This window comes from Sceloporus occidentalis, unplaced genomic scaffold (assembly GCF_023333645.1).
Source record: "Sceloporus occidentalis isolate IW3139 unplaced genomic scaffold, rSceOcc1.0.p SCAF_23, whole genome shotgun sequence".
Taxonomy (NCBI): domain Eukaryota; kingdom Metazoa; phylum Chordata; class Lepidosauria; order Squamata; family Phrynosomatidae; genus Sceloporus; species Sceloporus occidentalis.
In genome coordinates this window covers 630,973-655,348 of record NW_028317003.1, presented here as the reverse complement: position 1 = coordinate 655,348, position 24,376 = coordinate 630,973, and the positions used below count along the sequence as shown (strand labels likewise).

At 40.1% G+C, this 24,376-nt stretch overlaps 1 protein-coding gene across 1 annotated transcript in view; it reads right to left on the bottom strand.

Moving 5' to 3' along the window:
- Window positions 1-24,376, bottom strand: part of LOC149300658 (thiamine pyrophosphokinase 1-like) — a 173,900-nt gene that overhangs the window by 121,031 nt on the left and 28,493 nt on the right. Inside the window, exons 4-6 of the mRNA XM_089484739.1 lie at window positions 14,591-14,638; window positions 12,628-12,700; window positions 6,888-6,983 (exon numbers count right to left, since the gene is read on the bottom strand). Coding sequence (XP_089340865.1) covers window positions 6,888-6,983; window positions 12,628-12,700; window positions 14,591-14,638 — 217 coding nt within the window. The remainder of the gene's footprint in view (window positions 1-6,887; window positions 6,984-12,627; window positions 12,701-14,590; window positions 14,639-24,376) is intronic.

Here is a 24,376-nt window from a genome sequence, read left to right as displayed (position 1 = left end):
TCTGAAGGAAAGAAAAAAAACACCCGCCCGGCACCCGAAACTGTGTGTCCCGGGCGATACGAATTGCGCATCCCTGCGCTAAACCCCGAAAATATACGCCACCCCCCACTTTAAAGTGTGGGGGGGTGCGGCCTATATTCGGACAAATACGGTATTCGTCTATTGTGACCACTAAATACCAGCTTTTTTCTGCACCCTTTTATTAGGAGAGCGGGAAAATGCATCTGTAGTGCTTTACAAAGTGGGAACATTCTAGACATGTCATTTCAAAACCATAGGCGTCAATATGGAGTTGGCCCTCTTTGCAGCTATAACAGCCTTCATGTATGGGACATATTTCAACAAGATTTTGGAATGAGTCTATGGGAATTTGTTTGCCAAAAGAGCATTTGAGAGGTCAGCCACTGGGATACAGTCAATGGACCAGGGCAGATCTAGCAGGGCAGTCATTTCACAAACTGACTTTGCAAAGGTGGGTTCCTATACAGTGCCATGTTTACAGTCACTGAGCTCTTCAGGATGACCCTTTTTTCAGTAAATACTTGTCTATGGAGATGGCATGCCTATGTGCTTGATTTTATGCACCTGTTAGCAATGGATGTGTCTGATACACCTAATCTCGATAATTAGGTGGGGTGTCCACATACTTTTGGTCATATGGTATATGAGAGGAGTAAATTAATGCTTTCATCCAATTTCCATGCTGGAAATTTGACTTGGGGCAACTACATATAATGCACAGCCAACTCAGCCCTTTCTGGAAGAGGTAGCTAGAATTTTGAATTCATATTTAAATGTTAAACTCTCCTGCTAACTCTCCAGCTAGTTAAAATGTCCCATAATTTAGAGGGTAAATCAGTTTTTCTTTATTTTAAATCAGTTTTTGTGGATGGAGGGTACAGAAGGAAAAATTAGGGGGGAGGGGGAGTCAGAACAGCAACACAAGGTGCCAGCGAAGAGGCACCAGACAGCATTGTGGTAACAAAATGAGAAACATCATGACAGTTGAGCAGGAGAGCATGAGCAATCATGAGCAAGGTACACAGTGAGACATGGTAAAGTACACATCACTCTCAGAAAAATTCGCTGTGAGCCCACTCGGAGAGACGAGGGAGGTAAACAAACAGGGAACAACAAAGCAACCAAATTAGTGGAGGGGGGGGGGGAAGTCATGACAGCAGCCTCGGGCGCTAGTCGAAAAGCCCCAGACAGTAGTGTGATAACGAAATGAGAAACATCATGACCACAGATGAACTGGAGCAGGCACACGCGGGCAGCACAGCGAGACGTGGCATAGTACAGAACCGTCTCAAGGAAACGAGCTGCGAGCTCAGTGGGAGGAGGAGGAGGGAAGGAAAACTAATGGGAGAAAACAAAGAGAAAAAAAAAAAAATGAAGAATGAAAGAAATAGAAAACTGAGAGAATGAAAGAGAGGAAGAATGAAAGAAGGGAAGAAAGCCCAGCTGCCCAACCCAGGGGGAACATGTCTATGCCGCTAGTCCAATAAAGGACGAATATCAGGCCCCGACACAAATTCCAGCCAGTGGAACCAAGTGGACCTATATCGCTCAATGGACTCATCGGACAGGAGTTGCAACTCATCAAAGACGCGTATCTGTTCCACCCGTAGAACCCAGTCTTTAAGGGTGGGTGGGGCAGGGCTGCCCCAGCGTTGAGGAATTAGCGCCTTAGCTGCCGTCAAGAGGTGACAGATCACCGATCTCCGGAACCAGCGCACAGGGTAGGGCAGATGATGAAGGAGGAGGAATTCTGGCGTAAAAGGGATGGTCCTGTCCGTGAAGCGCTGCAAGTGCTGATGGACCGAGGTCCAAAAAGGAGCGAGCCGTGGGCAGTGCCACCAGAGGTGGAGAAGGGAGCCAGGAGAGGCGTCACATCTCCAACATCTGTTAGGCACATCTGGGCGGTAAGTGGAAGTCAAGGCCGGGGGTCGATACCAGCGGGACAACAATTTGTATGCCATTTCCCGGTCTCTGTTACTCCTAGAGCAGCTGTGGGTGATGACACATATCTTCTCCCATTGTGCCTCGGAGAAGATGACCTGCAGCTCAGATTCCCAGCCCCCCATGAACGGCAGTGATATCGGGTAAAAAGACACAAGTAAAAGGCCGTATAGCCTAGAGATGCCATGGGGCGGGAGCGTGGAGGCCACACAGAGCTCCTCAAACTGTGTGCGATCTTGCAACACAGCATGTTTCCGAGGCAAGGACCGGAAGAAACTGCACAATTGTGCGTAACGGAAGGAATCGAAGAAAGAGGGGGGCGAGCGGGAGGACAGTACGGCCAAGGGCTTAAGGCCTTCAGAGGTCAGAAAGGAACCAATCCCCTGTCCCATCACAGCAGGAGAAGCCGGGAAAAGGTTGCGGCCCATCCCGGCAGGAAAGTCAGGATTATCCCTGACCGAGGTCAATGGGGAGGGGATAGAAGAAAGTTGCGTCTTCCGAAGGATCTGAAGCCAAGTCATATAAGTGGCCCGGATAAAAGGGTGAGGCGAAGTGATCACGCGAGCCGTCGGAATCGACAACCAAGGTAAGACCTTCATGGGTAGATCCAGCAAGGCCGCCTCGACACCCACCCATTGCTTATGGAGCGGACTATGTGCCCACTCCAGAACACGGAGCAGGTGGCACGCCCTATAATAAGAGCGGGGGCAGGGCAAAGCAAGACCACCTTTAGACTTGGGGAGTATCAACGTGGTGAAGCGAATTCGAGGTGCACGAGTGCCCCACGCAAATCGCAAGAAGGTGGACCGGAGCGAGTCAAAAAAGGAGGGAGGGACGGAGATAGGGAGAGCCTGGAACAAATAAAGAACACGGGGCATAATATTCATCTTAATCGTATTAATGCGACCAACCCAGGAGAGCGCCAGTTTCTTCCATGTAGCCAAATCAGCCTGAAGAGCGGCCAGAAGGGGCGCAAAATTATAGTGGAAAAGTTGGGAAAAGTCAGGAAACAGCCAAATCCCAAGGTATCGGATTTTGGGGCAACTCCAAGCAAAGGGAAAGGAGGTCTGAAGCGGGAGAGCAGCCGCCTGGGGCAAATTCACATTGAGAATCTCCGACTTAGATGAATTAATTTTAAAATTGGTAAGGGCACCGTACAGGGAAAGCTCTTTAAGAATATTAGGGAGGGAAATCCCCGGGCGGGTGACAGCGAATAAGAGGTCGTCGGCGTGGCCCAGGATTTTATGGTGCGTGGAACCCACTTGGAGTCCACAGATATCAGGGTTCATCCTGACGGCCTGAAGGAGGGGCTCTAGGGAGAGCACAAAGAGCAGTGGAGATAAGGGACAGCCCTGCCTAGTCCCATTCCGTATAGGGAAAGGGTCAGAAAAGGAGCCATTGATCCGAACTCGTGCCGTGGGAGTAGAGTATAAAGATCTGATCCAGGTGAGTAAACCCGGACCAAATCCCATGTGATTCAGGGTGGAAAGCATAAAAGACCAATTCACCCTGTCAAAAGCCTTTTCGGCATCAGTAGAGAGGAGCACTGTCGGGGTAGACGTGTGTTTTGCAAAGTGCATAAGGGAAAGAGCCCTAATAGTGCTGTCCCTGGCCTCACGACCCGGGACGAAGCCCGTCTGGTCAGGGTGTACCAAAAAGGGCAGGAAAGGTTTTATTCTATTAGCAAGTATCTTGGCAAATAGTTTTAAATCAGAGTTCAGTAAGGATATAGGACGGTAGCTACCGCATTGCTCGGGATCCTTGCCCTCCTTAGGGATCAGAGTGATGGAGGCCGATAAGGTATGGGAATGGATACGACCGCCCTCTAAGATAGAATTGAAGGCATCCACGAAGCGAGGGGCCAAGATATCCCGGAACGCAGAGTAGTAACGTAGCGGCAACCCGTCAGGGCCGGGACATTTTCCAGAAGGGGAGGACTTCAGGGCCAGTAAGAATTCTGGTAAAGTGATCGGAGAATCAATGAGAGCTGCCTCATCCGCTTTGAGCGACCGGCGAATTGTCTTAGACAGATATGCCTCGACAGCAGCTGCCCTACCGGAGGGGGAGCTGCCGTGTGGGTTCGGATGGAGATTGTACAGTGCTTCGTAATAGTCCTGAAAGCAACGGTAAACATCAAGGGGGTGAGAATGAATGCGGCCCCTGGAGGAGCGCACCCTGGAGACATACGTAGGCTTCCTAACCGCGCGAAGAGCCCTGGCCAAGTACCTGCCGGGCTTGTCACCGTGCTCATAAAACAGGGCCTTGGTTTTCAAAAAGGAGCGTTGTAGTTTGTTGTTAAGAATTGAGGCCAATTCACCACGGAGAGCTAGGAGGAGCTGCAGGTCACCCCCCGATAAAGAAGTCTTGTGCGCCTGTTCCGCCAATGCTATCTGAGAATAAAGCCGATCAACCCGTTCGGCCTCGAGCCGCTTACGTTGAGAACAAACGCTAATGAAGTGGCCCCTAACTACACACTTGTGGGCCTCCCAAACTGTCAACAGCGGTGTCTCAGAGTTGAGATTGTCCTCAAAATAACATCGGAGAACCTGGGATGCCTCCGCACAGGACGGCTCGTCAGACAACAAAGATTCATTGAGTCGCCAGGATCCCCCCGAGGAGCGAGGCACTGGGGAGGCCATGGAGACAGAGACAGGAGCGTGGTCCGACCATGTGGCCGACCCAATGGCAGAACCACGCAGGAGCGTGGCAAAACGGCAAGGGAGAAAGAAATAATCTATGCGGTGTAACAAGGTGCGGGGTGTTGTCGTGGAAGGGGTATACATTCCCCCTGGATTTTGCAGGGTTTTATACGACATATAGGGCAGGCTGGTGCTCCACCCCGCAGTTTACATGCACCTGGACTGACACGGGTTCCAGGCCGGGAGTTTAAGCTGACTCCAATGCACTGGTCAGCTGCAGGTAATTAGCTGCACTGACTGCAATATAACCTGACCTGTTGGACAGAGGGAGAGAGAGAGTTTGTTTGGAAGCAGCAGAGTTTGCTATGCCCAAAAGAGACCATCAAAGAGGTTGGTGGGATTATGTTTTGTGTTAGTTTAGACCCTTAGTAGTGAGGGAGTTATATGTTAGTAAGCGCTCAGACGAGCTAGGCTTTTGTTTGTAGCGAATTTGTGTTCTATGTAATCCTGTAAATATCTGCATACGTGGACTACAAATAAATCGATGGTGATTACCTAACTGAGATGTGGCGTTAATACCCTAGAGGACCGTGCTGTTGGGTACCCTGTGTGGGTGCAGGATCACAGCGGGAATAGGAACCGTGCGCTGTGGAATAAAATGTATAGTCCCTACCAGTGGGGTGCATGGCCCTCCAACAGTCAACCAGCCTGTGAGACGCAAGAAGGGAGGTGATCTTCTGCAGGACGTGGCGGGGAGTCCGCGTAGTCCCAGTCGAGGTGTCGAGCTCAGGGTACATGGCCACGTTAAAATCGCCGCCCAACACCAAAACACCCTCTTGGAAGTCAGCGAGAGCACATAGAATGGCACGGAGGACAACATGCTGGCCCCACCATAATTTAGAATGCTCTCCGACACCCTAGCAAACCTTTGCCCGAGCGTCATACTTTTTGGAACAGTTTAAACAATCCCCTTTATGAGACATTTCTCTTTTGCTAATTATTTAAACACTCTAAATTAGTTCAGTGTTTAAATTAAAAATATATTAACCAAAAATGATGTAGGTGAATTTAATTTTCCATGCCATTCACCTGGATAAGATTTATAGAGGATCTTTTTCCTTCCAACAACCTTTAGATCTAGGTATGGAGATGCACTTTTTCAGAAGTATAATGTCACCACAGCGTGTCAGGTTATGAAGTCCACTTTAATTAGATTTATGAGGTCTTCTGCAAGAAGATCTATTTTAATTTGGAAATTGGCTAGGGAATCAGTCATGAGATTATAGCAGTCATCTGATTTAATGATGTATACATCCTCTGCAACTCCTAAAAAGGCTAATTAATTAGAGCATCTGTAGTGTTAATAGTCTTATGGGTAAGATGATAACCGAAAGAATGACAATTTATCATAGAAGGGGTTCTCCTCTCATTGTTCCCTTGGTGAATAAATTCATATTTTGTAAAATTATTTAAAAGAAACCCATTCAACCCAGCCATATATCAGCATGTGATGTAGTCATATTTATATAACATAATAATCCAGTGCATGCATAAAATCCAAAACATGGGCAATTAGCTTTAAACTGTTTACATTAAAAACATATATGTTCATTCATGTAGAAATTATGCAAATAATTTATATCTTCCCATTTGTTATGACTGAGTAGTCGGTTTATCACAACTGCCTTCCTAATCGCTTCATTAATCTCCACGATATTGATGGTCCTAACATGTTGCTACAGGAAGTGAATACATGATGCGACTCTACATAATACATTATCCTGAAATGCAGTTTTAAGGTAATGTCTCTAAAGCGATGTTGTTGCTGTATATCCCATAATGTGATACTAAGAACCCTAAGAATAGCCTCAAAGCAGAACCACTAGTACCTTAAAAAGTGCACAACCAACTATTGTCTATTATTTCAGGTAGTGATATTCACAGCATCTTCTTTAACTTAAAATTCTTCTTCGGACAAAAGGGTTTGGATTCAATGACCTGACAAAAGTGTAATTTGCAACAATCGTAGTAAAATTACCGCAGTAAAGCAATTCAATGACGTGAGTAAACTGGAAACAACGACTGTACATTTAACGGTACGAATGCACAGGAAGCCCTATATTGACACAGTTAGAAACCCTTTAATTCCTTCAACCTTGGAATTATATTAACTGAAATTATATTGGAATTTACACAATTTTTAACAAATATTTTGTCTGTGAATACAAATACTCACCCAGATTTTTTAAATAAAAAAAAGTAAAGCCTTATTGTTTATAGATTTACCTGAAGGTTTTTTTGGAGTATTTTTTCTTGAAAAATCATAAGGCATTTTGTGAAGTCAGTGAAATCTTGATCTGGTGTTTCTATAAATTCACATCCCTATGAAAATAACAATCAAAAATGCAAATTACACAAATGCAATTACTGCTTTCTGTAAGTGGAACACATTTACTGTACCATGACACATATTTATTTTACAACCAATTAATCTGTGGCTAGCAGAGAGCCAAAAGTAGTACAGAGAAGGAAAGATCGATGATACAAACTGTGAAATCTGTAATAACAGGTAGGTTCATGTTCTGGAGTAATCTTCCTTCTTCTTACCCCACTATAACAGAAGAAATAATCAAGCAAATCTTGAGAACGGCATGCCTAAGCCCTCCTCGCACACAGTGTGAATTACAATCCAACATTATGTATACACCATGAGAGTAGACATCTTCTACTCTCATGGTGTATACATAATGTTGGATTGTAATTCACACTGTGTGCGAGGAGGGCTTAGGCTCTTTCTTTGCCACTGCCAAGAAGGAGTTCAGGTACTTACAACATCCAGATCTACAGCGCTAGAGGCAGGACCGGTCCCACCATATGGGCAAACAAGAAGGCACAAGGGTCCCAGGTGAAATGTGATCACCCAACAACATATATTATACTGTTTTATTGGATTATTTACAAGAGGGCAGTTGTAGCATCCAAATACACTTCACCAAATCATCCACCTAGATCATTAGAGCATGCTTTATTCTACTTTGCAAACTGAGCAGTTTTACTTCTATATAAAATGTTCTTACTTTGAGGCAAGTCAACAAGTGGTTCCCTTAGTAGGTCACACGGTTTGCATTAGAAACGCTAATTTCTCCAAAGAGATCACTCAATCTGCCATGTTTTTCCCACATCATTAACTTCTGAATCACAATTGATACATCGATTTAACTAAGCAGGTTTAAAACATTTTAAACGCTTAAGTAATCTAGAAAACTATATTACTTTCCTTAAATGATGCCTTAAATGACCTCTTATGTATTATCATGTGTTCAATTATTGTCATACTAGTGCAAATTAAATGTTTTACCAAGTTTGATGACCGAATCTCTTACAGGTTTTCTACAACCTCACTCACATAAAACTTCTATGTCAATTAATTGTTTGGAATGGCTTTATTCGCCTCAAGTGACCCTAACTCGAGCGCCAGCTGATTTCCATGGGGACTGGGCTCAGGTTCTTAATGTAGGGAAACATCCCATACTGTAGCTTCATACCTCCCAACATTTTATGAATTTAAAATAAGAAAAATGCATTTTATTTACAAATTTTAATTTACAGTTTTCTGTACACATTGTCTATACAGTCTGGAGTCGGTCTGAAGCACTTGGAACTGTGATTAATTTCTAAATACTTTCTAAAGAACTGGGATATAACATCACATCTTAGCACTCCACTCAGACTTGGAGAGACTACAAGCAGTATGAAGAGATATAAGCAAAAGCACTTATGGACCCATCTAAGTGAGGGGACCGGACAGGAGCCTTGCGTACCCCTGCATTAAAGATTAGCATATGCCCATTTAGTGTTTAGTTAAATAAACCCTTCCTTGAGAAAACATGTTAAAAAAAACAGTTGAAGACCTTGAAAAATTGGGATACTATCTAAAAAAATCTGTAAGAATCAATTGTAGATATATACAAAATCCAATTTGTTGCAAAAATGAAAAATGATCACGGAGCCAATATCTAATATTTACCAAGGGTCATTCTGTATACATGTGTAAATACCGTATTTGCTCGATTATAAGACGAGGTTTTTTTCAGAGCAAATGCTCTGAAAAATACCCCTCGTCTTCTAATCGGGGTCGTCTTCTAATCAGACCTCAAATAGAGGTCTGATTATGAGACTAAGATCCAGATCCCCCGCACCGCTGCAGGGGACCTGGATCCTCCTGTCTCCCCCCCCCCACACTTACTTACCGGTGCTTCCTGCTGTATTGCCGGGGCAGCGGGTTGACGTCTACGCGATCCGCGTAGACAACGTCCGCTGCAGCCGGAAGGAGGTGTGGCTAGCAGCGGGGGTTGTCTGCGTCCGTCGCGGATACCTTCCCCGACTGTCAGAAATCAGAGTTCCCCGCACAGGTGCCGGAACTCTGATCTCTGACAGCCGGGAAAGGTATCCGCGACGGACGCAGACAACCCCCCGCTGCCAACTCCACCTCCTTCCGGCTGCAGCGGAAGGAGACGTCAACCCGCTGCCCCGGCAATACAGCAGGAATTTGGAAGCACCGGTAAGTGTGTGTGCGTGTGTGTGTTAAATGGGGGACATAGGGCATTTCTGGAATGCCTTATACCCCTATATGCCACTCTGGCACTTAGGGGGTTAAAAGGCATATTATGGGGCAGAGTGGCATATAGGGAGTTATAAGGCATTTCAGGAAGCAGAGTGGCGTTAAGGGGGCATTTAATAGAGCACTCTGCCTCCTGAAATGCCTTATAGAGTGCTCTATACAATGCCTTTTAACTCCCTTAATGCCACTGCCTCCTGGAATGCCTTATACCTCCCTATATGCCACTCTGCCCCATAATATGCATTTTAACCCCCTAAATGCCAGAATGGGATATAGGGGTATAAGGCATTTCTGGAGGCAGAGTGGCACATAGGGGGTCAAAAGGCATACCATGGGGCACAGTGGCATATAGAGGGTTAAAAGGCATATCATGGGCCACAGTGCCATATTGGTGTGGCAAGCCTGGGGGCAGATGTGCGTAACTGGGGGACAGGTTGGAAAATACAAGGAAATAAAAACAAAAAAAATATTTTTCTCAATCATAGCTTTTATTTAAAAAAATAGTTTACATGAATTAACATTTACTGGTAAAACTTTTTTCCTTTAGGGTCGTCTTATATTCAGGCTTTTTCTTTTTTTCCTAAGTTAATATTCAGATTTTGGGGGGTCGTCTTATAATCAGGGTCGTCTTATAATCGAGCAAATACGGTATGTACCTAAAAGAGACAATATGAGCTGCAATAACATCTGATCATATGTATGGAACAAAAGGACTCCCTTTTGGGGATTACAAAATCTAGTTTCATACTTAATCAAAACAGGATGTGACAGTCAAGATATGGGCTATCTTCCACAACAACTATCAGGTAAACATCTCAATTGTTATAACCTATGGGAATGCCAGAATTAGATTAAGGGTGGCAGTCTAAAATAACTATATAACAAAAGGATATTACTGCTAATGTCCACAGGGCAGAGCAGGTGTCCCTTATTCTACTAATTTTTAGTGATCTGAACATATAAGATACATCATGGAGACTTCAGAAACCAGAGTTCACTTTCCTTTAGAGAGACCACATCAGATGTGAACTCTCTACATCTAGGAGTAGTCTTATATAAAATGCGTTTACCAGGGGATAATTCAAAGATTATTTTCTGCATTGAAGATTATCTACAGTAAAATGACATTCTCTTGGCTAGAAAGTGACGAAATTAGCAGTTTACGCAATAATGTACTCCATATTTACATAAAATAAAAACAAGGGTGGTTGGAAAGAGTACATATCACTGGAAATAATAGAATCATGACATTTGGATCTTTATGTAATAATGCATACATAATAAACATGAACTGGAGTTTGGTTATGATTTGGAGGAATTGAGCATTTAAAGAATATGATATGTCAAGCCACTTCAGTGTGGAATGACCACTGGCAGTCCCTGTTGTACAGAAAGCAACATATGCCAGAAATACGCGTTCCTCTCCCTGAAGGCACAGAATTATTGAAAAGGAAGATTCTTTGTGCTTAGGGACAAGGAGATTCCATAGCCTGACCTGTCTCAGTATAGCAGGGAAGCATAGCTTTCACAGCCAGATACGGAATAAAAATACCCCATGAAAGATAAAGCTAATATTGTACAGTATATATATGAGGGTATTAGCCCATAAAGTTATTATTGTTCTGTCCCCTTAATAAATGTCCCACACACACACCTTGCATGCATTTCTATTCAGTCTGCTTATCACTCTAGCACAGGGCTGTGCTTTCCCAGCAAGCTAGCTGCCATGGGACTGGTCTGGAAGTCTCCTCCACATATAAGTGGACTATAATCAATTATGTACTGTTAAAATAAACATAAAAAAACAACTTACAAGTCAATAGAGTCACCTAGGATGTGAGCTTTCAATGCTGCAGTGATGCAGCTATATCTGAAAGCTTCTTGTAAACTTGGATTGTTGAACAAAATAGGAAAATACCATCTAAGAATATGTCTGATTCTTTGTAAACAAAGAGTCACTCTCAAAGCAGACTCGGGTCTAAAATCAGACAGTAAATAGTGTAGTAAGCACTTAGGAATCTTTGTCTAGTGTGAGTATCTGTGTGTAATTTTTGAAGAAAAGATCAAAAGGTTAAACAATAAAGAAATTTTTTCACAGCCTGTGTTGCTCATATTTACCAAGGGTGCCAATTTTACTGGAGGGCACTCCAGGAACCAGGGCTTTTTTATACCATCTATTGGTTTTGCACAGAGCAAATGACTCCTTCATTGTATATGGTGGACAGATCATACATGTCCTTTTTATCGATATACCTAGGGGTCAGAATTTCTTGAAAGCACTTGCTGTGCTGTGCTTTTGTTTAGACTATACCAATTGCTATAGAAAACCTTTTCATTTTTTTCTTGCCCATGCCACAGTCTGGGGTGTCAAATAAATATAAAAACATAAATAACTCTGAGCTGGTATAATAATCTACCCATAGGTGGGAGCGTTTATTCTCAAAGGAAGAAAAGAGGTCATATACTACTTTGCCACTAGTACTAAGGACACTGCATATCCGGGACTGCTCTTACACAGTTTATAGAACTTTACCCTATACCCCAACCACATTCGAACCCTTGAAAAGTGACTCATCAATGCAGATTAATCGGGCCTTATTTAATAACCTCCACTATCATCAAATAAAACTGAATAAAAGGAAACCTACATATTTAATTCAGTTCAGCAAATCTGTGTTGTGGATCTTGTGCTAAATGTGGTATGTGTTCTATATAGTAACACTGCATGGCTAGTGAATTTTGGTCACAAAACTAAAATCAGAAACAATGTACAGCAAGAATAAATAATACTTTGAATAACATATACTTTGTACGTGCCTTAAGCTTTCAATTATTTAGTGAATAATTTATGTAATACACAAAACTCATGTAATACAGACATTTGAAAATTTCTGTTTAACATGGAACCGTAAATTTAGATGTTGTCTACGACCCCTTCTAGGGGACATTCGGCATATGAGATACAGGAATCAAATTTATGTTTAATGACCTCAAATCATCAGCACAGATACACATCAGATACCTTGTACCTAGAGACTATTGCTGCTGAGATAATCATTTACAGCTGTCATCCAAGTGAAAATATATGTCTTCTATTTTTATTATTTTCTTTTCCAATCCACCGTGCTCTTTGTTTTTTTCCTGCTCCTTGATCTCTTCAGGCTATGATGGTGTTGGAATTATCCACATAGTTTAACTACCACATTGCAAAAGTGCTGACAAGTCTCGAGATTCATAAATTGTTTTCAATAAATTTATACACAGTTCCTCTCCTTTTCAATATTTATGTACATGAAATATGATTTACAAAATAAAGTGCGCAAATGTATATTGCCCACAGAGGAAGTGTTTTTCTCAAATGTTCATATTTACTATAAAAAAAGAAGAAGAAAAACAAAGTTTTACCTGATCTTTGTAAAATTCTTTAACCATTGGCTGTATTGAGTCAAAATCTCCGCTGATGTAATCAGGAATATATCTAGAAATAAAAAGATTCATTTTCTTATGGTTACGCATAAATTGTCATAATTGCCTCTGATGATCTGTTATTTATTTATGGGGTTCATTGTACACATACAAAAAATTATGATATATGACAATTCCTTTAAAATTAAAAAATACAAAAGCTTTTGTCAAAATGTAAACTTAAGATGTAAAGACAGAAGTTATTCCTTATTTCATAACATAGGGTATGGGTGTACAAGGGTTAACAATACCAGCCTTTTGGTCAATCACCTAACCCCAAACACACCAGACTAGTAATACGCTGCCACCACCAAGTTATGTTTTAAGCTGACTACAGTTTATGGACGCTTCGGTAACGCCCAGTACTACATTGAACAAATAAACGATGTATGAAACCCACTTTAAGTGAAAACAATTCAGTAATGTGATTCATTCTGGCTTTCTCGGAAGGTAGAGTTCGGTTAGAGCACAGAGACAGAAACTCGATTAATATATAGTTTCAGCTGACGAATGTCACAGTGCTTATGTACAAAAAAATAATATGAACAAAGGTGAAAACAACTTAGATAGCGTATACAGTTTGTAAAAATAAAATAAGCAGAAACACAGAAAAACCTAATTATACAGAGCTTTTATAGGTCATCTGCAGGAACCTCAATGTCCTTGTTGTGCTTGAGGGGTTTCAGTGATGTTCTAAATCCATAGAAAGTTCCAGGAGAGGTTCTCGGATTTTCCAAAAAACAGTAAATTTTATCCCTTGGTCCACAGAGAGATGCCCCACATATCAAACTGCATCTGTTAAGATGAACATATCCCAAGGTGTCCTCAAGATGACCCAAACCCAGCTTTGAAGTTCCATATTATGGGGGAGTTACCACTAATGTTCACTGAGGCCGAACCTGAATGAATTTATGGCAGAGCTTTGGTATGTACAAGGTGTTGGTCAGTCTGTGTGGCTTAAGAGGATGAGCTGTTGAATGTAAAACACATCTGTTATCCTTTAAAGCATTCACCATTTGAGTAGCCCTTCTCACCAGAATATATATAAAAACTTCTAGAAACATGCTCTCCAGAACTGTACACACTACTCTAGGTGACGATATATATGTAAAAAGTAAAGGTTTCCCACACTTTCGGATACTAATACCTCCTGCTCTATAACTCAACAACTTGTTTGCACTTCCTGGTGTCTTGCTACATTGTCCTAGCATCCTCAGAAACAGTTGCTCCTACATGCTTTTCCAGTCTTTGGATTTTAAATTTCTTAAATTGATAATTAATTGAACTTTAGTTACCCGTTTCGAATGTCCCTTTATCAATTCCACAGGGACATTTCAATTTGTATTGGCAAAAAAAAAAAAAAGTATGCATAAAAAAAAAACAAAAAAAAACAACAACAAAAAAAGATGGAAAAATTTCATTAAAAAGTACAGAACAGTAGCTGCTGTTTGGGTTTTTAAAGGTTTGTGGTCCCTGAAAGCCTTCAGCTTCGCATGATAGCTGATGGAAATGGGGAAGACAATCTAGTTGTAATAATCCAAAGTTTTACAAACCTTCATGGAACAGCTTCCACAAAAATCTTACTAATTTTGGAAAAAACTAAGCCAAAACTAAAGTAAATGCCAAAAGTAATATACTCATAAAAATGACAAACAAAATAGAAAAACATCCAGTGAGAAAAGAAAGGCACACCTTCCCAATTATTATTTAGTAGACTTGTGCACAGCAAGCAAAATCAGTTTGAACACAATTTTAATTTGTTTTCGGGTAACAAATTTAGTTTCCTGGCCGTTCAGCTCGGTCAAAATTCAGGGGCATTTTTTGATACAGAAATTACGTTTGGGGGGGGGGCGTTCCCAAAGGTGGAGGTCCCGGATACCTTCTGAACTTACCTTTCACCTACAGCAGCACCATCTCAAGGTTAAGCAAGAGATCCACACTTGGTTTTGCACTGCAGGACAGCAACAAGCAACAGCAGCACTATACTTACTATCCCTATAACAGACTGAATCGCCCCTCATATTAGAAATAAGAACTGATCCACCAGAGTAAGGAAGGGGATTGAGGCACACGGCAGGCCACAAGCAGACAGTCACATACAGCCCCAGACCCCCCTCCATATTACAAAACAACCAAGAATTGGGAAAGGAAGGGCATTGAGCCTCAGGGGCAGGGCACCAGCAGACGGACACATCAAGCCACAAGACCGACCCCCTATATTTGGGGAAAAAAATAGAATTGATACATCAGAGTAAGGAAGGTGAGAGAGGAGCTGCAGTAGCAGTAGTAATAGGGCTTGGTCCTGGACAGGCAGACACTGGCAGATGATAGGCACATGCAGCCCCTTGGAGCAGGACTGCTTTTCCCCAGTAAAATATATATTATAATGCTTGGTTTTGTCATCGGTATTTATCAAAAAAGAATATGTGATATGATAGAAATATAATTTAAAATATTAACTTGTTTACAAATTAGAAGTTTGGCTGGTAGCATAAACGGACTGTCACACTATGCGCAAGCAGTAAAATGCCTAGTTTTGTCACCAATATCTATCAGTGAAGATAAATAATATATGATCGTCACCTAATTAGAGGTTTGGATATTAGCATAAATAGGCAGCAGTATTTAATAAGCAACTAGAACATACTGTGTGCCAGCACAGTCGAATATGTAATTTTCAATTCTGCCATTTGTAATCGGCAGATTCATGGGGAAATCCGAATGTACCAGTCTAGTATTTATTTTCAGTTAAAGTCTTTTATGATAGTTTTCTTCCTAACATATGCTGCAGACACACAATATGATATTTAATAATAATAATACAATTAATCTGTTATTTCGATATTTTTCTTACAGCAGATTCCTTTTCTTCAATTACCCAAGTAAATCAATACTCAAGCCAGGTTATCATCATTGCATTCAACATACTAATCACTTAAAATTGCTGACATTATTATTTTTTTTTCTCAAAAAGCGCAAGCTGCTCTGAGCATTATTTCTCAAAAGGAATATGTTGCTGGTCACAAACAGCTGACTGAAGTGCTAAACTAGCCTCTGATTTCAGTGGCAGAAAATTATAGACTATGATCACTAACTAATTAGGATGAATTGTTAGATAAACCAAATGCTCTGATTACTCTATCCAATGAACAATGTCTTAATTTTATCTTATTGTGATATCTTTTATATAACATAAAGACCACAGCAATCAAGAAACGTACAAAAAAGTATGGACGATGCGGAATCTGGGAAATGCTGTGCCGGACAAATTCTTATACATCATATGAAAAATTAAACGTGAATGACTCACGGAAACTAGGCAACAATCAATATTGTCTGGAGAGAATGGTGTACTTCTATTTCATTTCATCACCACTTTATAAACGTCATTTTCTAACAAACAAGTTGAAAAGTAAAACTTTAAAAAGCCTACATTAGAGAGCCAGTAAAGTCTTTATATCCTCGTTTACATTTTTTGAAAACAAGGTTTATCTGTTAAGATACATCTAATTTTCTGTACTTTTCTGACAGCAGGTTGTAGATGGAACTGAGGATGTTTACATGTATTTCATGTAATAAGCAAAGAAGGAAGACAACTGAAGAGGACCATACTGACCATCTGGCACAGAGCAATATCAGTCTGTTTGCGGCAGATCAGGTGCTGGAGGGTGCAACCACCGGCCATAATATCTGTCATATTCATTCACTGGCTGTGCTTATGTCAATAGGTAGCAGCTGGCTTTAAAGTGCCAGGACCACCTTCTCACCCTCAGTCCGGCCCTGCAACTGAATAATATTGTCCACTAATATTCTAGCACTAGAGTTTCTCCGAAGCAGGTCCCAAGGCTCTCTATCATTTTGGTCCACAACTGTTATCACACATATTGTGTTGGAAAAGTACACTCTTGCAAAAAAAATAAAAATGTTTAATTTTAAGTTTCAACCATTTTTACCATGCGTACTTCAAAAACATCTACCTACTAATTAAAGCTAACTTGATAAATACAGAATATACCATTTAAGTGTGTGATAATCTTACCTACCCTTTTAACAGGATTCCAAAAGTGACCTTTGCTTAGTTTACAGGAGATAATTTTTGCACGTCCATTAACATTTTAAGAAAGATTCGTTTTTTGCCTTTCAAGGCCTTGCCAGAGAAAAATTCCAGGTGCCTCTTAGAAATAGTTTCTAACTCTATAAAATAGGCAAGTGTAATCTTTTCAAGAATAGAGTCTAGTTAATTATTTCAAAATCAAGTTTAAAGTATCGGCAAAGAGCGTTATCAACACAGGATTTAAAATCATTCATATTATTAATATTACTGGATGACATTTTGTGTTTTACAATTAAGGTCTTCTATTGCGCTATAATAGATGAACAAAGCTTATGCACATACCACTGCAAAAAGACCTTGGTGCATATAATATCAGCCACAATAACCATAAAACTAATTAAACAAATAAACAAAATTTAAAAAATAAACACATCTACACAAGTACCATTGGGGATAATTTTAGAATTAAGGCAAAAGCTGGGAGGATTAAGAAGAAACTGGTAATTGCTATGGATGGAAAAATACTGTCTGGGGAGCTTCAATTAAATGACAACAAGCCATACGTTTAATTAGAAAGTGGAACATTTCAAAATCTACAGCGTTTACATAAATAAAACGTAATCCTTATTAACCTGCAGAGAACATGATGGCAAACCACCAACATTCTGTAGAATGCATTCATTTTCTCTCTTCACATTTCCAGTTGGGAGCTATTAACAGTAATGTGTATACATACTAAACACCATGGAGCAAAATAGGATTCCTATTTTAACCCACTCAGTTCAATATACACAGAAATGAAAATATCAACATACACCGTTTATGTTACCTTGGTGTAACGGAGAATTATAGTGTTTTCGATATTGCAAGGCAATAGATGTAGGCAAAAACTGCATATTTTTAATACACAGTATGAAAATATTTTTCAAAAATGCAATATTTCTAAAATAAAAACAAATCTCTCAATTGTATAGGCTGTCCACCAGCTGGCCATCCTAGAGTCACCCCATTCTCTGTTCATCCAGTCTACCACCATCTATGTACAGAGGGAATTCAGGTCCTTAACAGTTTCTCAAGAAATACTATTGGCATGACTGCAGGTACTGTGTCAGAAGGGAGACTAGATGTAGAGACATGTGTCCTTGCATCGGGATGGGAAATTCAGGGGTACCTGATTGTAAACAGTTGTCTGTTTTAGTTTTGTTTTTGGGGGCACCATTTACAGACACAGGACTGTGACTGAAACTGGCAGACAGACAGGAGATTGTCAACTGGCTGAAGTAAACAAGATCATACATGGTGGAGACCAGAGCGTGGTACAGAAGGATAAGGCAAGGGATATTCCAAGTGCTGGCTTGGTAAACAGGAGAAGAGTTAAGGTCTGAGCTGGGTCAATATCCCAAATCAGACCAAAATAAGGTACCAAGGGATGCAAAACAAGGTTCAGGATTCACTTTGCAAAGTACAGGAACACAGTACATCAAGGGAACCAGCAACGGAAGCTGGGAGGAACACTGGTATATAATGGCCATGAACGTTAAATGCTGTCTTTTAGGAGACTGCCAAGGAGTCAATGGGAAGGCTCTTATGCCAATTGTTGGTGAGGCTATATGGGGCAGTAGACAGTATGAGAGTAGGTTCAGTACTCTTTTAAAAGTCTTCTGAAATCTTGAGGTAACAATTGAAAAGGCTTTATTTTTTATATGATACATAAACAGGAAGGAAAAACTTATATGAGTACCATTTTCTGTTTTACACTTGGAAATTGAGGATTAGATTTATTTTGCCGCCCTTTCACATTTCTATGGAACCTATATTTATTCTCCTCTTGTCTCTTCATGAGTTAACTTTAATGAAATGCTTCCATATGCAGAGCGTGAAAAGAGGGACAATCGCAGTAAGCGCTTATTTTTACACTTGTAGCCTTGTATTTAAGTGTATAAACAAACCATTGCCCCATTTAATTAAACTGAAGACAAATGTTAAGATGTTGAAAAGCTACACATTGGCTAGTTTATTTACGCCGACAAGTACCCAGCACTTTAAATGGACATAAACTTAATCACTGCATCCAGCTGCTTGTACTACTGTTAATAGAATCATCTGAGAACAAACATAAAAACTGTTTGTAGAAGATTGATGTTCACATTACCCATGACATGTGTGGGAGAAGGACATGTAAAACAAGTCAGTGCCAATGTAGATACTTAATGGTGAAGAAAATCTTTAGTTTAAGAATGGCCAGGCATTTTTTTTTTACATTTAGTCAGTTTATGTATTGAATGCAAACTGAATAAAAAAAGTTTCTTCTTTCTCATATAGTGTACCCACACAAAGTATATATTGGGGGTTTTTTTCCGTACAAGAAGGGCTTTCTTCAAATTCCATTTTTTCGATTATACCATCTAATTTACGATAAAAAAATAAAATATGATGAAAACTTGAAATAAAAGCACTTTGTTTTCATTTTAATTTGAAAAACCTTTCACTCATCTACAAAAGCTAATGAAAAAACTGCTAAATAGATTCTACTATTTGTCGTGAGTTTACAAAACCATGTATTTCCAAATCTGGTTATTTGGTACATGTTTGAAGCTGGCCACTTCAATTTACCCCGTCAAACCATATACTTTTGAATAATAGACACCCCAAGGTATTTCAAATGCTGGCATTTTAACACTATCCATGCACAAATTCTACCACTAGCTTTTGCTAAAGTTTGAGGTGGTAATATTTTTTATATTTTTTTCACACAGGTATGAATTTATAGTTCCTGGTATAAGTTACTGACAAACGGCACCCCAATATGTGTTCAGCAACATCTCTTGAGTACAATGGTAGCACCAATTCATGGGTTTTTCTGGTTGTTTAGGAGGGAAAACGCCACATTTGGGAAGTGTCCATTTTTCAAGTTGGAACTTAGACATTTGTTAATTCTGCCCACATGTCGTAATTGGACCATCCTTGAAGACAGCCAATTCAATTTATCCCATCAAACCTTATATTTATAAAAACTACACACCCCGAGGTATTTCAAATGCTGGCCTTTGTCAAAGTTTGTGGTAGTCATTTTTGTGTGTTTTTCAGACACATTGTATTTCACAGCCCTTGGTATATGTCACTGTAAAACAACAACCTAATATGCATTCAGCAACATCCCTTGAGTACACTGATACCACCCATGCATAGGTTTGTTGGGTTGTTTGTGGGCTAAAAGGCCAGATTTGGGAGGTGCGCTTTTTTTGTACTTCATTTTGACATCTGGTCAATCTGCACCTATGCCCTATTAGGGACATCTTTGAACCTGGCAAATGCAATTTGCCCCATCAAACCATATATTTTTAAACTAACACATTGGATATTCGCAATGCTAGTACCGTATTTGCTCGATTATAAGATGACCCTGATTATAAGACGACCCCCCAAAATCTGAATATTAACTTAGGAAAAAAAAAAAGCCTGAATATAAGACGACCCTAAAGGAAAAAAGTTTTACCAGTAAATGTTAATTCATGTAAACTATTTTTTTTAAATAAAAGCTATGATTGAGAAAAATATTTTTTTTGTTTTTATTTCCTTGTATTTTCCAACCTGTCCCCCAGTTACGCACATCTGCCCCCAGGCTTGCCACACCAATATGGCACTGTGGCCCATGATATGCCTTTCAACCCTCTATATGCCACTGTGCCCCATGGTATGCCTTTTGACCCCCTATGTGCCACTCTGCCTCCAGAAATGCCTTATACCCCTATATCCCATTCTGGCATTTAGGGGTTAAAATGCATATTATGGGGCAGAGTGGCATATAGGGAGATATAAGGCATTCCAGGAGGCAGAGTGGCATTAAAGGGAGTTAAAAGGGATTGTATAGAGCACTCTGCCTCCAGAAATGCCTTTTACCCCTATATGCCACTCTGGCATTTAGGGGGTTAAAAGGCATATTATGGGGCAGAGTGGCATATAGGGAGGTATAAGGCATTTCAGGAGGCAGAGTGCTCTATTAAATGCCCCCTTAACGCCACTCTGCCTCCTGAAATGCCTTATACCTCCCTATATGCCACTCTGCCCCATAATATGCCTTTTAACCCCCTAAGTGCCAGAGTGGCATATAGGGGTATAAGGCATTCCAGAAATGCCCTATGCCCCCATTTAACACACGCACGCGCACACACACACACACACACACACACACACTTACCGGTGCTTCCAATTTTACCGGTGCGGGGAACTCTGATCTCTGACAGTCGGGGAAGGTATCCGCGACGGACTCAGACAACCCCCACTGCTAGCCACACCTCCTTCCGGCTGCAGCGGACGTTGTCTACGCGGATCGCGTAGACGTCAACCCGCCGCCCTGGCAATACAGCAGGAAGCACCGGTAAGTGTGTGTGTGTGTGGGGGGGGGGAGACAGGAGGATCCAGGTCCCCTGCAGCGGTGCGGGGGATCTGGATCTTAGTCTCATAATCAGACCTGTATTTGAGGTCTGATTAGAAGACGACCCCGATTAGAAGACGAGGGGTATTTTTCAGAGCATTTACTCTGAAAAAAACCTCGTCTTATAATCGAGCAAATACGGTATTTAACTCTTTCCATAGATTTTTGGAAATATACAGTGCTAATTTTAGCACTTGCAAAAAAAAAAAAACCAACAAACTACTTTTTTTAAATTAAATTTTTACATTTTGTTGGTTCCTCTGATTGTGACACCACTGCATAATTGTTTTTGAATGTTGCCAAATTTTTATTTTTTTAACTATTTTGTTCCATTTGTTTACAAAATCTCTCGCAATGGAGCTTGTGAGCACTTTCTGGAGCAGCCACAGTGTATCCTGGGGTGGGTTTAAGCTTTCACTTAGGACAGAGGTGGCAAATCAAATGCTAAAAAAACACAAACCCAATATTTCTTAGGATCATCCAGCCATTTTATATAGCTACCCACTGAGTAAGAAGTAATATTACAAGTTAAGGCATTTCATTACAAGTCCATCTGGTCAAATTTATAAGAGCTGATGAAATGAAAAAAAAAACCACAAGGCTCCAGATTTTCTGAACAGTACTGTATCATATGCCATATCCTTCATGTCTTCCCATTCATTATTATTTAATTACATCATAATACATTTCCTTCTGTTTTAATTAACCTTTCAGAGGAAGTTAGTGACCTTGGGCGCCAATGATGGAGCTAATGATATTAGCCTGTCAGGAAACTTCATCTTGTATAGATATTTAATGAAGTCAAAAAAGGTATTCAGGTACTGAAATGGAAGGCATGATCCATTTTAATTTATTAACTCTGTAAATACTGTAATTGGTCAAAAAAAGTAAAAAAGTTTTAATACAAGGTGGTGATGGCTATTCCTTGGTGCTCCAGCTAATGTGGACTACAATTATTGTTATACTCATCTAGTCATAAGGTTAGCTATCACTATGCTGAAGAGTCAGAACAATCAGTAAAGTGTTAAAAAGGATTAAAAGTGTGGAATAAGTGTGTGGCATAAGTTGTGTCATTCCCGTCTTAACTTCCTGATCTCATGATCTGCATGATTATTCATCCCCTTTAAGGTATGCTTCATATATTGTTAATTTGCAGTCTCTACAAGAAGAGAACCTCAGAACCAGAAATTGATTGCTGTTGATTTTGCCACTTTTTGCCATGAATCTTAGCCTCCCTGAGAAAACTGTATATCCCCCAAACAAGCCCAATTTAAAAAGCAAAAAGCACAATGTATAGGCAGTTTAGATAAAGGCAATGGTATCCCTTTAACACAGAAGTCTTACACGTGCATCTATCTCAGAAAACAAAATCTGCATTTTCTAAAAACATTCTCACCCACTTTCGAAGTGACATTATCTGATTTGCTAGTATAGTTTGTTAAGGTTGACATAGCAAATGTTCTTTACATTCTTTTAAATGGCATAATTACTCTAAACCATTTTTCACACCGTTTTTCCTCGAGTCTTTGAACACAGAAAATGCATTATGGTTTACTTTTCCCCATTTGTAATGTAAAATACATACAGTGTCAGAGAAATTCCTAATGTTAGCAGCTAAAACCTCTCGTAGAGGAAATTATATATATTTTACATTTTAAGCTATAAGTAGGACAGGAAGTTCCATTTCAAATTGGAAACAAATCTTTTTTAGCACATGTCAAATAAATACAAAGAACGTAGAAAGCCTAAAAATTGTTATCAATAAAGTCCACACATTATGATACAATATTTCACCATGCTTTTCAAAGCCTATTAAAATAGAAAATTCCTATACAAATTAATAAATGATAAATTGAATAAAATCCACTATCTGACAAAGACTCTGGTAGTAAATTATGTGTCAATAAGTGAAAAATAAAAAAAGAAAATTAAAGCGACACCCCAGACACTTCAATGCATTTTATAGCCGAGATCCCTTTAAATGTGAATCGTGCCCCCCTTGCAAATACATAGGAGGAATCTAGATTTTGCAATTTTCTAACAAATATAATTATTCATAACCATTTACTCATGGAAAATCCAGCCTCATCACTTCAAATGGAAGTGACTAGATTAAAAAAACACAGATGTAGTCCATACATACCGTTAAGTGACAGCATTGTTGTATTAGTTGATGGCTTTAAAGGCTAGAATGGCAGGAAGACATAGTACTAATGGCCAGTGTGTTAATGTAACGACTTTGAAATGTGAAGAATGTTTTTATGTTTTATATTTCAAAAATGATTTCTAATTTTAATTATTTAAATGTTCCACCAATCTGTGTATGACCCCCTCCACTGCCCTTAGACTATTATCTATCAGAGACACTAAAACTATTTGGGTCAAATGTCAAATGAACCTACATTGTCTAGGACTAAACATGCATTTCTAAAAGCTCATGACATCCTTTTGTTCAGGCAAGCATTTAATTAATGATGTCTGGGGAACCCTTGGGGTGCACAACCTATGTAGCACCACACACCACTGCGGGAACTGGGCAGATTGTTGGGCATGTTGTGACCATCTTTCCACTATAGACTGCAAGAGCAACATCCCCTCTGCTCTTATGTTGAATGCATGTGCTGGTGTCATGATTCGTGCATCATATGGGTCTACACATAAATTAGAAAAAGCTGCTACATTTGTTAGGTCAACAGCATAAATGCATTAATTTGTCTGTAATGATTGAGTGGTAAACTTGTATGAGTATTCTTGCTTCCGAACATGTGTGTGATTTTAGTGTGCTTTTTTGTGAGTGTGCTTTGTCTGTATTTTTAATATCTAAAAAATAAATTTTCTTGTCCCTCTATTCGTCTAGCACAACAATGTTTCTACATTATGTTAACTAAGTAGACGCTTCTAAATGAAATAATGGCCATACCTCCCCTTCCAGGCGACCAGATATGAGAGATATTTATTAAAAAATAGCAATAAGGATCTGTTTGTTATTTTCAGAATATAAAAAGTGTCAATACTTTTGAAAGAGATTTTGAAGTTGACATCATCTGTACGACAGCAAACATAAGCATATGAATCAATTTGTTTTTAATGTTCATAATGGAATAATAGAAAGAGTCAGGAGTGGCTTGTGAATAATATGTTTAGTTCATGTACTACCTATTTTTAGGATAGCACAAATTAGCTGTTATTTTCACAGTCGC